The 15,196-nt window shown below is 44.4% G+C and overlaps 1 protein-coding gene across 1 annotated transcript; it reads right to left on the bottom strand.

Annotated features, from left to right (window-relative positions):
* Window positions 1-311: 311 nt before the first annotated feature.
* Window positions 312-14,861, bottom strand: DDX18 (DEAD-box helicase 18). Its single transcript, XM_061135807.1, has 14 exons — window positions 14,699-14,861; window positions 12,542-13,099; window positions 11,161-11,292; window positions 9,651-9,786; window positions 8,955-9,055; window positions 8,636-8,835; window positions 8,434-8,548; window positions 6,434-6,573; window positions 5,517-5,678; window positions 5,025-5,177; window positions 4,334-4,447; window positions 2,950-3,006; window positions 2,447-2,624; window positions 312-1,997 (listed from the first exon to the last, which is right to left on the bottom strand). Exons 1-14 carry the CDS (start codon window positions 14,781-14,783, stop codon window positions 1,855-1,857), a joined length of 2,274 nt encoding a protein of 757 aa, XP_060991790.1. The 5' UTR covers window positions 14,784-14,861; the 3' UTR covers window positions 312-1,854.
* Between the last annotated feature and the right edge of the window lie 335 nt (window positions 14,862-15,196).

Here is a 15,196-nt window from a genome sequence, read left to right as displayed (position 1 = left end):
TCCTGGCCAGGCAGGTGAGGTCTGGTTGTCTGGATGTCCCTAGGCTGGACTGGCCTTGTTAGCATAGTCTCATATAGGACTCCCACCAAGTCCTGACGTTAGCCATTACAGGAGTACGAAGAATCTTTCCACCTTCTGTTTATATGCTTTTCTCACAAATGGCAAGACCAGTGGACACCAGACACAACGTGACAAGGAGAGCCAGTCTGGGTTCTGGCTGTAACAAGGATCCTGTATCAAGGATGCCACTCCTGGCGTCCAGGACTCAAGTCCAAGCGGAACAAGCAAGATGAAAGCAGTAATAAATGATACAAAGTTGATGTAATTGTTTAATGACACAGGAAAGTAACGTTATGAAACAAGACAGTTACAAATACTGGGTAGAGGATCACTTACTTCACTTTTGATAAAAAAAATTTAAAAGTATGTATACAAAACACTGGAAGATTATGTATCAAAATATTAACAGTATTTACTTCTGTTCCAGTGATTAAATATTCTTCTCTGCTTTTGTGTACTTTTTGAAACATGATTATTTCTGAAACAAAGAAAAGTCACTGTAAAGAGAAACAGTTATCAGATGCCAGGAGTCCAGCAGTCAAGGTCAGGAGTTCAGCAATCAAGGTCTGCAGCCCAGCACATGTCCAGCAAGGGGGACAGTGGTCAAGCCCAGACGTGGGACAGCATCCTTCTTTTCCTATTGGAATGCTGTTTACCAGACTCTTCAACATTTAATATTCTTAGCACATTTAATAGGAATCTATGAATATTAACTGGTACAACAGCAAAATGATGCTAGCAACTTTGGTTTTAAATTACTACAAAATGTAATAACCATTTTGTAGTTATAAAACACACTAGAAATAAAACATCAAACACACCAGAAATCAAAAATGACTACAACAAAAAACCCCAACTGACTAAACCACTGACTTTGCTATTCTGTTGTGTGCTCATTTTCAGTTTTCACCATAAATCTATTTTCATTTCATGGATCTGGAAGAGGCAGTTTTTCTCAAAAAGATGCTTTTGCCTTCTAAATATTGTTGGAAGTATTTCGAGTTGGAAGGACTCACCAAAATTGAAACCACTTCAAAGAAACAAATTTGACTGAGGGGTGTCACCATTCTTTGTGCCTTAGTCTGCTGAGTTACCAAATGGAGAAGAGCAGAGACAAAATCTGGGATTTCCCCCAACCTACCCTCAATGTCAGGACTGCTAGGGGTGCTTTATTCAAGTAACAATGACAACGCATATTTCTTACTCCTGAAAAAGTAAAATGGAAAAAGGCTCCTTGTTTTAAAGTCTGGCATATAAAAGCCCAGTGCTCCCTTAACTGAAGGTGCTTCTTAGGGATTTCCCAAAGCTCTCTGCCGTTTCACACAGCGACATTTTCAGCAGGGGTCAAAAAACTGTTAAGGTCCAAGAAAAAACTGAAACCAAAAAAAATTGAGACAATTTTCTGCACCACCACCACCACTTGTCCATTGTCCGGTCACCTGCCCTTGCTGGCAGGCTGACAGAGCAATCCAAGTCACAGAAGGCTTCAGACACTAGGAAGGCAAGGTACCAAAAGAATTACATTAAAACAGTAACAAGTTTGGGGGAAAAAAAAAGATTTACACTTAGAAATAGCCTATCATCACAAAAACTAGAAAGATGCCTTGCTTTGCTCTTGGGCAATCAAGACATCGCGACCTGTTTTATATCTCCAAAAAGGAGACTCACTGGAAACCTCAGTGCTGGCGACCCAAGTCAATTCATACTCGTTAGATGAGTCCAAATCCTAAATTAACACAAATTCCTTTCTTACAGTGAGAAAAAGAAAATCCATTTCAGGACAAAGGTGTATCTTCAGTGAGAGAACTGCCTGCCGTCAGATGGCTTCCTGCTTATGTGTTTGAAGATCTTGGACTTCTCGACTTTCTTGGCTTTCTGGTAGCCAAATCCACCGCCACCGCCTCGCTTTCTAACTTTGCCGTCATTGCTGTTCACATCTAAAGGGGGCGTTAAGGAAATCCAGCAACACAAAGAGCCAGCTCCAAACCAGCACCCGGGGAGAAGCGGCCAGCGGGGCCCCAGGCCCACCCCCGCCCTGCCCCGCCACAGCATGAACACTCGAACGAGTGGCCTCGTGACTGGGGGCTGAAACCCGCAGGTAGGGTTTTAAATCCAGTTAATACTTAACATATTACCACTTCCCTGGCTCTCTCTGCCACTTAAATTCCACTGTCCTTTTTTAAACGCCGTAAACTGTCTCGTCTCTGCCGTCTCCACCCTGACCACCCCACGCGAGCGCTGACGCGAGGTCAGTGACTGATCTGACCACCTGGGCCCAGGCCTCCGCCAGAGCACAAGCCAACCTGAGTGCCAAGCCCCAAAGCCCCCGGTCAGGCTTCTGGCCCATAGTTCCTGGACAAATTCATAACCACAGAGAAAAGGATACTCAAATCAACAAAAGGAGGCACCTTGAAGCCAAATGACAGAGCAACCTGAGGCAAATTTAAGTTATTAACATTGAAGATCTGTTTCAGGGAGTGGGAATCATAGGCTCGAATGTATGACTTATATGCTTCCTGGGCTGACTTATGAAGGAAGTAGTTCTTTTCAATCAGTTTTTCAAGCTGAAACAGAAAGAAATATTGACTTTAATACAAGAAAGCACAATTCATCTATAACATCTGTTCCAAAACACTTGCTCCAAGCTTTGTAGTATCTGCAAAATCAGGGTGCAGTGAGAATAATGACAAAATTCACGTAAGGTACAGACTGAAACCAGGCAGACAGTATGGGAATGTGCCCACCAGGAGCTAACCGCAGGAGACAGCAATGACCACTCAAGTCCAGACTTCCCACGTTACGGTAAGGGAGGCTTGGAGGAGAGTGACTGGCGATGAGACACTACAGAGGCGGGGCTGGGATGCCCCCCACCCTCCACCCCCCACATACCTGAGACTGAATGTCAGAAATTTTGGACCAGGAAAACTCAAATTCACTTAATGGAACCTAGAAAACAAAAGCATGCAGGTTAGTAAACCGGGTTGGTCTGATGCAGCTCATTAGTCACTGATGAGACGGAAGGGAAAAGGCTTGTGGAATTTCAATTTCGCGAGCCAGAGGCCTGTTTCCCTGTCTCCCAACGCCAACGGGCGAGGTGCACGCTCCCTCTCCCAATGCAAACTGACCGGAACTCTCCTCAGAGGAAAGGTGTGAGGCTGAAGGGGGCGGCCATGCACGGAAGCCTCTTCTCCAGATAAACCCCTCTGGGGATGCAGCGTGGGGAAGCAGCCCTCAGCTTCTCGCTCACAGAGCCACCAGCTCTTCTCCCAGTGTTGGGAAAGCTGCCCCGACACCACGCTGCCCTGTGACTCGGGTTTCTGACCACCAGCTCCCATGGGAGGGATTTCTTACCAGTCGTCTCTTATGAGACAACTGGAAAAATGCCCATGCAGGTGCTGGGGAAAAAGAACAACCGCCTGAGTCCCAGGCCCTGCAGCCCTGGAGGGAGACAGGTGAGTGGGCAGACAACCTGATAAGCGCCTGGGGTGGGGGCACATGAAGGAGGGATGAGATCAGCGACGCCCTCCCAGAGGAACCAGGAACCAGGCAGCTAGAGAAAAACTGCAAAGGCCGGACGGCAGTTGCTAGGAACTGCTTCTAGTTGGGGTGAGGGAAAATACACCAGCAACATGTGCCAATGAGGCAAACGTCGGGAAAGACAAAGCTGGACAAGCGTTCACTTGCAACAGACAAAAGTTGGTAACAGACAGGCCGGAGTCAGGTGAGGTGGACCGAGACCAGAATCAGAGGAGCTGAAACAGAACCACTTTCCAAAACTGCAGACCGAGGAAGGTGATATGCAGGAGCCACGCTGGAGCTCATGACTAAAGAGTGGATTCAGGGCTGAAGTTATCTTTCTGGTCAGAGATTACAGACAGTAAAGAGCTAGGCAGTCCCCAGGCAAGGACCGGGGCCCGGAAGAGGAAGGGGTAGGAGCGGATGGGCTCCCTGCAGCTGTGGGTGAGGTGAAGACAGGAGGGGCGCAGGAGCTGAGGAGTCACAGGGCCGTGGGGAGAGTGGGGACAGGGACGCCCCGAGTGACACAGGCTCCAGCACAGCGCTTTGTGGGTAGTTTTTGGCTCATATTTCCTGGATGAGACCCACAGAAACCTATTTGCTCAACCGCTGCACCAACTGTCCTAACAGAATGGTGACAACTTGGAACCCCTTGGACACACCTAGAAACGGTGCGTGAGGCCGTGTGCAGCGGCAAACAATTCCTCTGGAGAGCAATCTGTCCCCGGTGTAAGGTTTTCCAAGTGAAGATCCTTACCTTGGATTGTTTCAGGTAGCGAAGGAAACCCAATTCTTCAGGGCGCAAAATGAGCAAGGCGTGCCCTCTTCCATTCAGGCCTCTGGCTGTTCTGCCCACACGGTGAATGTATTCCTTTGGTGGAGAGAGAAAACCTGAGGTAATACACTGGTCTGCACGGCAACCTTGGTGCTCCCGGAAGCTAGTGGGCCCCCATCCCTTCTGCAGGCGCCGTCCCCACAGAGACGTACCGAGGCCAAGGAGAGCCGGACAGGACGTTCACATTAATCCTATCATCCGTGAAATGACTAGGAAGTGGGCTTCAACTTCATTAGGGCTTTTGGAAACGGCTGACAACTTATATAATCTACCTTTTGTTGAAAATACCTAAAAAACCTTATTTTACTACATATACTAAAGAATGGCATCTATCTCCATAAGCACATTTTATTCTTCTGACAGCTACTGATCTTAATAGACTGCCCCAAGCAGGCGACATTCCTAAGTCAAGTCCCACTGACACCTCTCCAATCTCCTTGCACATACCCTCTCTGGTCCTGTGAAAGCCCTAGCACTGTGCGCATCGCCGAGATACCGCAGAGTTGCTGTGTGGCTGTATGCCAAAGTGGGACTGGGAGCGGCCTGAGGAACAGTCTGTGGGATGGGGTACCTCTCAGGGAACCTGGGGAGATAACCTAAGGATGCCAGTTACCTTGGGGTCATCTGGAGGGTCATACTGAACAATCCAGTCCACTTCAGGAATATCCAGCCCTCTAGCTGCCACATCTGTACACAACAAGATCCCTGAGTCTGCATTGCAGAACTGGAAGAACGTGGTTGTACGCTTATTTTGTTTCTGCCTTCCCTAGAACCAAAACAAAACATCCATTGGAAGAGGAAATTTGAGAGCATTTGTGGGAGGTCTTGATGTAGAACCCCTAAACTATGGAACTGCTACTTGCTTTACTTAAGCTCACTACCTGGCTTATTTCCCCAAGCGATGGCATCTGTTCCTCATTACAGGTTCCCGCTCCCCGCCCCCCCAGCAAAGTTCCCTCCACACAACTGTTATTGTCCCATCAACTGTTATTGTCCAAACTACTCAGAACTATGTCTGAAGGTGAGAGCAATACCTCAATCTCCACAACCTACTTAACTTGGTTAAGTGTAAGCTGTTTTTAATAAACTTATCATAACTACTTACATGAATGGCCAGGACAGGCAAATCGATGTAGTTCAGCAACTCATAGTGGTATTTCACGGACTTACAGGATGAAAAGAAGACCATTAGTTTCTTCTTCCGGTTCTTCTTAAGGAATGTAAAGAGCAGGAGGAATCTCTTTTCAGAAGGACAGACAACATATCCCTAAAAGAGGTTCAAGTGAACAGACACAAAATGATTGAATGGATACTTTCAACTTCATGAACCAATGTAATTTGATGGAGAGAACAGATTAACATGGCATATATACTGTTAAGCCTCACCTATAGCAAAATTACTACCTTCATTATAGTAATGCAGTCCTAAAATAAGACTGATTTTAAATCTTTTGATTCCTTTTATTGGCTACAATCACTGGATACTAAATATTCTCCGTATTTCTGAGACTACTGGTTATCAAGTTCTTGTAATCACAGTATACCAATACTTCTATTAATTGGAACCTTCTAAACATATCAATGACTCATCTTTAGAAGGTCCTTAATACAAGATCCCAAATAACCACAGCTGAAGTGCATTATCCTAAACAACATCGCAAAGCTAGGTGAATATTATCTGTAAAAACTAAATGACCAATGAAAAGTTTTTAAGCTAAATTGTTACAGGAAAGAAATATTTTACTCATCAAAAAAGACTCAATCTTAAAGTTCTATTTTTAATCAACCTGTTTTGGATCTTTGTCACCTCAGTTACGTGCTTGAAACCAGCCTCTCCACCTTCTAACTCACCTCACATCTTAGCCCAAGGTATTACTGAACAACAAAATGCATTTTACTCATATAAAATTGGTGGTATTATTATTAAGTTCATTAACCCATTTGCTTTTCAGAGGATCCTCCAAACACTTGCAGGGAAACACCAAAGGAGATCTTTAAAATGAAGGCACTGACAAAAAGTACCTGCTCAAGACCGTCTACAGTTGCATTAGCTTTATCATCATCAACACCAACATACAAAGGCTCCTTTTTCAGAGAAATCCTCGCCAGGTCTTCAACTTTTCGAGTTTGTGTGGCAGAGAAGAGCATGGTCTGTCTGCGTGCTGAAACATATCCATATAAAAATAACCCAATTCTTTCAGGGAATTTTTAGGATTGCTTCACAACTAAAAACGCTTTAAGTAGGACTTGCAGAAAAGAGAAACATGGTATCAGTGTAGACAGTAGGAGAGGAACAGCGAGGACAACTCTATGTTTATAGCTTTGACAACTAAGTTGAAATGGACAATTTCTGCTAAAGCTCACTTAAGACAGCTTACTTTGCGACTCATCTTTTACAAAATTTTAGCAAAGTGAATTCAGAAATATAAGCATCTATCAGAATTTAACATTTATTTCTGTTTTAAGAAACAGCAGACTAGGAACGAAAGGGATCCTCCTCAGTCCTATACAGGGCATCTAGACGTGCGGCCATCTACACCACACTTAGTGCTGGGAGACCGAATGCTTTCCCACCTAAGGCCATGAGTGAGACAGAGGTGTGTTCTTTGGCCAGCTCTACTCAGGAGTACACAGGAGGGTCTGGCCAGTGCAATCAGACATGAAAACAACAAAGTGAAAAATTTACCTCACATAAGGTATGCAAAAACCTGTACAGTGAAAACTCTGAAACCCTTCTGAGAGAGATCAGGGAGCTGATAAACAGGAGATCCACCTCACTCATATGCTGAAGGACCCAACTTTATCTTCCACCAGTGATTGATATTCAGTACAATCCCAAGATCACAGAGACTGACAAATATTCTCACATTCACACAGAAATGCAAAGGATGAGAACAGACTAAACAAATGAACAACGTTGGAGGATTAACACTACCTAATTTCAGGACTTAACGGGAGGGACTGGGACTTCCATACTCTGCTGATGGGGATGTAAAATGATACAAATAATCCAGTCACTTCATTCCTAGATAATCACACAACAGAAAAGGTGATATACGCCCATAAAAAGAGTTGTAGGTGGATGTTCATAGCAACCTTATGTGTAACAGACCAAACCTGTTAACAACACAGTCGCCCATCAACAGTTAAATGGACAAACAAGTTGGGGCATATTTATAGAACAGAATGCCAGGGAAGAATAAAGCGAAGAACTACTGAAAATGTAACGGCGCAGACAAATCACAGAATTTGCTGAGCACAAGAACAGACAAAAAGACAGGGATACCACATGATTCCATTCATACGAATCCCTGAGAAACGCAAACTGATGTACACTGGCAGAAAGCAGGCCAACGCCGCCTGGTGAGAGAGGAGGCCTGCGTGCAGCTGTTGTAAGCAGGGGAGGGTTGTTGCTACTGAGGGAGAGAGGGAGGGATCACCAAGGTGCATAAAGTAATCTTTGAGAGTTACGAGAATATTCACTGTATTGACTGTGGTGATGGCTTCAAGGTGTAAACAGGACAAAATGCATCAAATCATATACTGAAAACATAATAGTCTTTACATGTTTTTACACGTAAAGATTATTATGTTAATTATATCTTGATGAAGCAGTGAGAAACAAATCGTATAAGGCACTGAACCATAGTGTTACTATAGATATAAGCAGCTTATAAATGTTTCAAGTACTATAACCAAGGTACATACAACTTAAACGTAACGCAGAAGGCAACAAGTCGATGACTGCTGGAAGATGAGAGACGGGGTGGCAGGGATGGACAGGAATGAGACATACGTTAAAACTGTTAAACTTGCACTGTAAGCTCTCAAACGGCAAAACCACTGTATTAAGTTACCAGTAAGATCGATGTATATATTGCAAACTACCTCTAAGGCTGACCGGCACAACTACTTCACTTGGTTAAATTACAATGCTGACGTTAATAGTTTTCGTACAGGAAAAATTCTCAGCTACTTCCAACAGCTACTCTGCAAACCACATGAAGATGCAACCCACTTACTTGGCAGAAGTTTGATGATTTGCTTTAATTCCTCTTCAAACCCAACATCCAAGATACGATCAGCCTCATCAATAACCAGACACTGGAGGTTTTTATACATGAACCCGGGGGTATTCTGCCAAGACAAAGGACGAACGGGACTATCAGCTGCCGAGTGAGTCTCTCAGGCAGAAGACGGGGCGGCACGACCGTGTCCTCTCACCTGCATGTGGTCCAGGAGGCGGCCTGGCGTGGCCACGACGATGTTGATCCCGTTGGCAAGCTTCTGCGCCTCAGCAGACCTGTTGCTGCCACCCATTATTAACCCGTATGTGTGAACATGGTGGGTCATCAGCTCCTTAAGGACACCAAAAGTCTGCATGGCCAGTTCCCTAGTCGGTGAGAGAATAAGGACTCCTGTTCCTAAAAAGCAAAACAGGATATACGGTCAAAGCCAAACTGTAGTTACCACAGGAGTCCATCCACAGGCATGCCAGACTTCTAGTGAGATTCGGACAGAGACAGTGGGCTCACAGGCTTACCATTCCTGGGCATGAACTTTAACTTAACAATGAGTTCAACTGCAGGGATAAGAAATGCCAGGGTTTTGCCACTGCCTGTTTTTGCAGCTGCTAGAAGATCCCTAAAAAATAAAAAGGAGAAACATATTTGCTCTACTCATTCAACAAATATTTATGAAATACCTACCATGGACTATCATACATGTGTCAGGCACTGAGGCTAGATCATAACAAGAAAATAGTCCCCACCTTCTCTATCACCAGAATCAATCATGTGGGTTAAACACTTAGAAAAAACAATTGTGCTAAAAACAGAAGTGAACAATTTTCTCCAAACATCAATAAATAACCTAAAGCCTTGAATGAAGGTTAGATATATTATCCAACACAACGTGAGATCGACAGACCATACTGGTAATTTTTTTCCAAACTACTGGCACTGAAAACAGAGATGCTGAGTGTGTGTATGTGTGTGGGCTCGGTCATGTCCCACTCTTTGCGACCCCATAGACTGTAGTCCACCAGGCTCCTTTATCCTTGGGATTTCCCAGGCAAGAATACTAGACTTGGGTTGCCATTTCCCGCTCCAGGGGATCTTCCCAACTCAGGGATCAAACCCGCAACTCTTCCATCTCCTGCATTGGTAGGTGAATTCCTTACCAGTAGCGCCACTTGGGAAGCCCAGATCTAATGCCCAAACCTCAGTGTTAACCATACCTGCCTTCCAGAAGGGGTCTGATACTTTTGTGTTGAATTTCAGTCATGTGTGTAAAGCCCATTTCTTTTATTGCCTTCAGAGTGTTCTCATTGACAAGATTAATCAGAGAATCAAATGAAGTATCCTCAAAGGCTCCTAAACAGAAGACAGTTTATCATTAGCAAATTTACCTTCTCTGAATAGTTAATATTGCTAGTTTCCTAAATTAGTTTTGCTGATTGAAAACACTACTGGGTTGGTGTCAAGCTTAGAAGAGCTTCTTCCAATAAGAAAAGACTGAACACCAACCATTCCTATATAATAAGAAAAAGGCCTTATACTTGTTGCAAGTTTCTCCACTGCTAATGGCTGTGTACTCTAAAGCCTATATTGTAACAAAATAACAAAGAGTTGGAGAGGTGGTACAATCAAGGGACTTATGTAAAATAAAAATGCCAAGGTGGGGGTGCACTGGGGGAGAGGTGGTGGTGTGAGGTTGGCAGGGGCAAATTCAGAGAGAAATGAAATGTTTAAGAAACCTGAAATAAAGACAGAAAACACTCAGTATATAAACTGAGTATGAAGTCATCAAAATAGTAACTCTCACTCCAAAAGGACAACTGAGAAGAGCCGGACACGCCCTGGATGGTGAGAATGTGCCAACACGTCAGGTGTGCGGCGGTTCTCCGGGGGGAAGGCGTCAGACCACCTGGGAGCTCCCGGCTCACCGTACAGCCCAGCTACAACCCAGGCGCTGGCAACCTGGGCACCACTGCCGTCCTGGGACGGGTAATTCTTTTCTGTGAGAGGCTGTCCCATTATAGGAGGTCCTGCAGCATCTCTGACTTCTACCCACTGGACCCTTGTCACCTGGTCCCATGGTTTACTGGGACAGAGGAGGCTTAAGGGGTGCAGGACTTTGAATGGAAAAACTGGGGTGGGTCCCCCTACTAGGAGGTAAAACTACCCTGCTTGAGAACCACTGCCGTGATAACTTTTGCAAGCTTCACTATTTTAATAAACAAAAACCCCAAACCAAACAACTCAAGTAACTGCTAGGTGTTTCTAGTTGGGAGCAATTGATTCTAAGCTCTTGACTCTACAGATAAAGAAACGGAGGTCAGAGGTGACCCTGGCACAAGCCCCTCAATGATGTTAACTCCATCCTCCTGTTAGGAATGGAGCCAGCATTAAATCTCTGGGCTGCAGACTTCCATGCTGACGCTTTTCCTACTGTAACATGGAAAGTGTCAAACCAAAGAGAGAGAGAGAACCCAAGAGCTGTTTGCGTGCGTGGCAAATATTTAATGTTAGGGATACAGAGAAAGGAAAAACAGAGAAAGAAATAAGAACTGAAACACACAACGTGGAAGATAAAAAGCAGCATTTAGATACAAAACCACTTCTTGTCAGTACTTATTAATATATTTTTTTCCAGCTAAATTAAACGCTACAACTGAACCTTTAAATCCTATAATCCAGGGAGGTGTGACATTTTAGAAATCTATCTGGAAAAAAACTGATAATTACCTGTCAGTCCCAGGGGCAGGGTCGGCACTTCGCTGTCCTCATCCTCATCTGGCTTCTCCACACCGTTTTCTGTTTCTTCAGGAGCCTGAGCACCATCTTCAGCGGTGTCCTCAGCTTTTGCTTTTTTGGAATCTTTGGTTTAAAGGACAAATACCCCCCAATTTTTTAAAAACAAGAATACCAAATGAGATCATAAAAGATGTGTGATGCAAAAAAAAAAAAAAGCATATTTTCAAAAGCTTAACACATTTTCAGTTTTAATTTCTGGGTGACAGAAACTGGCTGGCTGGTTCCTTGAATGTAAGTGGTAGGAGGAGAGAGGGAAGGTTTCCTAACTCTTCATTCTCAGCATATATTCACAACTTTCAAAACAGTCCCCTAAACTACCTTCCCAGTCCTACCTCCCATCATGCTCTTAAATGTTCTACTTTGGGCCAAATAGGTTAATTCCATGCTGGGCTTTTAAAAATTCATGGCAGTTAGTGATGCTAGTTAGAACAGAATTGACCTAAACCAGAACCCAGGACTCTGTAACCCAGGACTGGTCTCTTCCTTGGATCTTATGACCACCTCTGTGGGAAACGGTCAGCTCTGTAGGACCTACACATTCAAAGGCCACGAATACCGTCAGCTGGACTTCAAGGCTTATGACTTCTCTTTCTGTTAAAACAATTCTTAAAGGTTATCAACAGGATTTAAATTTCCAGTCCTGAGAGTAGAACTATCACTTCCTCCAGCATACTCAGAACAAGAATCCTAAAGGCACTAACAATTTTAGAACAGGATTACAATCGCTTTAAATCAAAATTGTAATGTCTAATCCTCATGCTTTAGTCTCTGTCTTGTTTCACTTTTTGTTTAAGCAGTTTCTCATAATTTACAAATGCATTATAGTCTGTAGGCAGTAAAAAGAGAGCCACGCATGTTTGGAAAATCCAATGCATCTTTCCAGATGAAAACTTTATTTCAGACAAAAGGTGAATAGGACATGCTAACGCAGGTGTCAGCAAATGTTATCTATAAAGAACCAGATTTCTAAACACTTCAGGTTTCGCAGGCTGCATGGTCTCTGTTATCACAAAAGTCAAGTAAACACATGGGCATCACAGCACTCCAGTTAAGCTTTACTGCAGAAATGGGCAGAAGGCTGAACAGTCCGACCCTCCCCTGAAATCTCTGCCTGCTCACAGTTCAACTAAAATGCCTCTTCTTTCACTAAACTTATTCAGTCCAATGATCTTCTAAATGAAAGTACCCCTCTTCCCCCATCCTGGACATTCTATTCACTAGGGAATTAATGTTCCATTTATTCAGAGAAGAAAGGCAGAAAGATAACTTGAAAAACTTAATGGCTTAAGTTAAAAAGAAAAAAAGTACATACCAGGCCCCGCATCATCCACTATTTTTCTCTTTTTCTTCTTCTTCTTCTTTTTTGATTCTGAATTGGGACATTGCATTGCTGCTTCTCCGCTGGTCAACGTGGTAGATTTCTTGGAGGCTTTCTTAACTTTGACATTTTCCCCTGTTTCTTTAGATACATCTCCATTTGGGGTTTCTGACATGCTTGTATTTACAGACTCTTTCATGGATTTTTTAACTTTGACAGTTTCCATGGCTTCCTTGGATAGGTCTCCATTGTTGGCTTCTGACAAGTTTGCATTCATAGACTGTTTTCGGGACTTTTTTACTTTTCCACCTACTCCTGCTTCTTCAGATATGTCTCCATTTTGGGCTTCTGACAACCCAGCACTCATAGGTTGTTTCAGGGATTTTTTAACTTTTCTGCTTCCTACTGTTTGTTTAGCTATATCTCCATTTTGGGCTTCTGACAAGCCCACATTCACAGACTGCTTTAGGGACTTTTTAACTTTTCCATCTCCGACTGTTTCTTCAGACACATCTCCATTTTGAATTTCCGACAGGCTCACAGCTGAGGCACCTGTTTAAAAACAGAAAACATTGTGACAAAGGAGAGGCTTGCTTAGAAACCCTGGAATCCCTAACAAAATGCCGTGGCTTCCAGTACTGAAATGATCTAGCTTTTACTTCCCTGCTATGAACATTAAAATGAGTTCCAATTTTACAGTATTTCACAGTATTTCATTTACAGTATTTTATTTTACAGTAAATTAAAAACAGGGAGAGAATGCGGCATTGATTTTTTAACTTCAGAAAACCACCTCTCTGTTCATAAGGAGTTAAAAGTCTTAAACAAGAAACCTATGGGGCCAAACAATGGTATTTACAAAACATACATATTAGGTATTTGATAATTCTACTTTCTTAGATGTCAGTGAATTGAAAACTCTGTCGATGAAACTACTTATTTGCCTTGATATTTATTGTATTTAAATGCCTAACAATGTTTTACAAGTTTCTATTTATACACTGACAAAGTACCATCTTTTGTTACCTTAAACTACCAAGAAGAAGTCAGCAATGCTATGTTATTCCATAGGAAATGTAAACATTAGGGAACTTCAAAAGCATTCCTAAAATTCACACACTTGTTCCCTCCTCCAGGATTTCTTTCAATCAACTAATCTCTGTAGAAAACCAACTAGTGTAAGGCAGTATGCCTCCAACATTGCCCTAGGGGGTCTTAAGTCTAATAGGTCCTCAACCTCTGGGATCTAATGCCTGATGATCTGAGGTGGGAGCTGATATAACAATAACAGAAATAAAGTGCACAATAAATGTAATTCGGGCTTGAATCATCCGGACCGCCAGCCTCCGCCCCGCCCCCCCTCCCCCTCCGTGAAAAGTTGTCTCTCATGAAACCAGTCCCTGGTGCCAAAAAGGTTAGGGACCGCTGTTATACAGGACCTAAAAAGGCTAACATAACTAACTTCAGGATGTCTGCGCCACCGTAAGAAAGTTAGGACAGCAACCGAGGTAGGTAAACAAAAGTGACATTCAGGTAAAATGCTTTTCAATAGTCTTTGTTCTAGACACAAATACGCAGAAGCTCCTAAGAAATGTGTAACTTGAAGTTAGGGAAGACGGGAAGACAGGGCAGGAGCAAATGCATCACGCCTATCACCGTGCATGAGACACTTTAGGAGATGAATTTCCGCAGGAGTCGAGATAGAGTGCAGGTAGGTAGGCGAAAACAAAGGTACCAAGTATGTCCGTGAAATGAGTGACACCCAGCTTGTTTTGAAACGATACACACACGAGATAGACGATGTGACAGGAAGATGCGCGGGGATGAGAAAGTCCCACGTGTCTGCTGGGAGATGGGGGTTGGCGATGAGGTGGACCCTAGAGGTCGTGAAGGAGTCGGAAGAGGGACGGTGAAAGTGGGGCAGCCTGGTTCAGCTGGAAGCACAGCTGGAAAGAAAATCAACCGGGGTCCTATCCGCGTTCTGAAAGGAGAAACTGCTGTTGAAAGGTCAGGGGCAGATCTGGGGCAACGCGGCGTCGGCACCTGCGCTGGGCCCGAACGGAGGCTGCCCCGGGCTGCCTGTCCCCGCTCCCCAAGCACGTGCCGGCTCCCTCCGCAGCCCGGGCCGCCGAGAGGTTCAGCGCATCTCACCCTGGAGCTTTAGGTTTCGTTGTCGCAATTTGAGGTTCCGCTTCTCGATCTTCTTGCGTAAAAGTTTCATCGGTAAATGAGACATGTTGCCGGTAAAGTGCCTTCAACGCGGCGCCACAGCCCAGCTTTTCGGCTCTCCCAAGTGACGTTAGTTCCTCTCGAGTCACACGTGCGCAGTGCGGCCAGCCGGAAATGCGTCACGGGAGCACCCCTGGTGCGTAGAGGAAATGGGTCCCGGGTGGAAATGCTTCCGGGCGCGCGGGCCGTCCTACACTTGTGGAGAAAGGATTCTATGCGGCGCCCTCTCGGGGAAAGGAGGCGCTGCCCGGCACGGGGTTCCCATTGTATCCGAGCCAGTAGCGCGCACCCCGGTTACTTGGTTTTGTTTGAGCTTCCCTGGGCGAAGAGTGAAGAAGCAAGGCCATAGGGAGTCTACATTCTCCATTCTGTTCCTATTCTTTTCGGATTCTGGACGATTTAAGTCGGGTAATACCTAAG

Source organism: Dama dama, chromosome 33, assembly GCF_033118175.1.
Source record: "Dama dama isolate Ldn47 chromosome 33, ASM3311817v1, whole genome shotgun sequence".
Classification (NCBI taxonomy): Eukaryota; Metazoa; Chordata; class Mammalia; order Artiodactyla; family Cervidae; genus Dama; species Dama dama.
The sequence above is the reverse complement of the archived record's forward strand: the minus strand, read 5'-3'. Positions and strand labels throughout refer to the sequence as shown.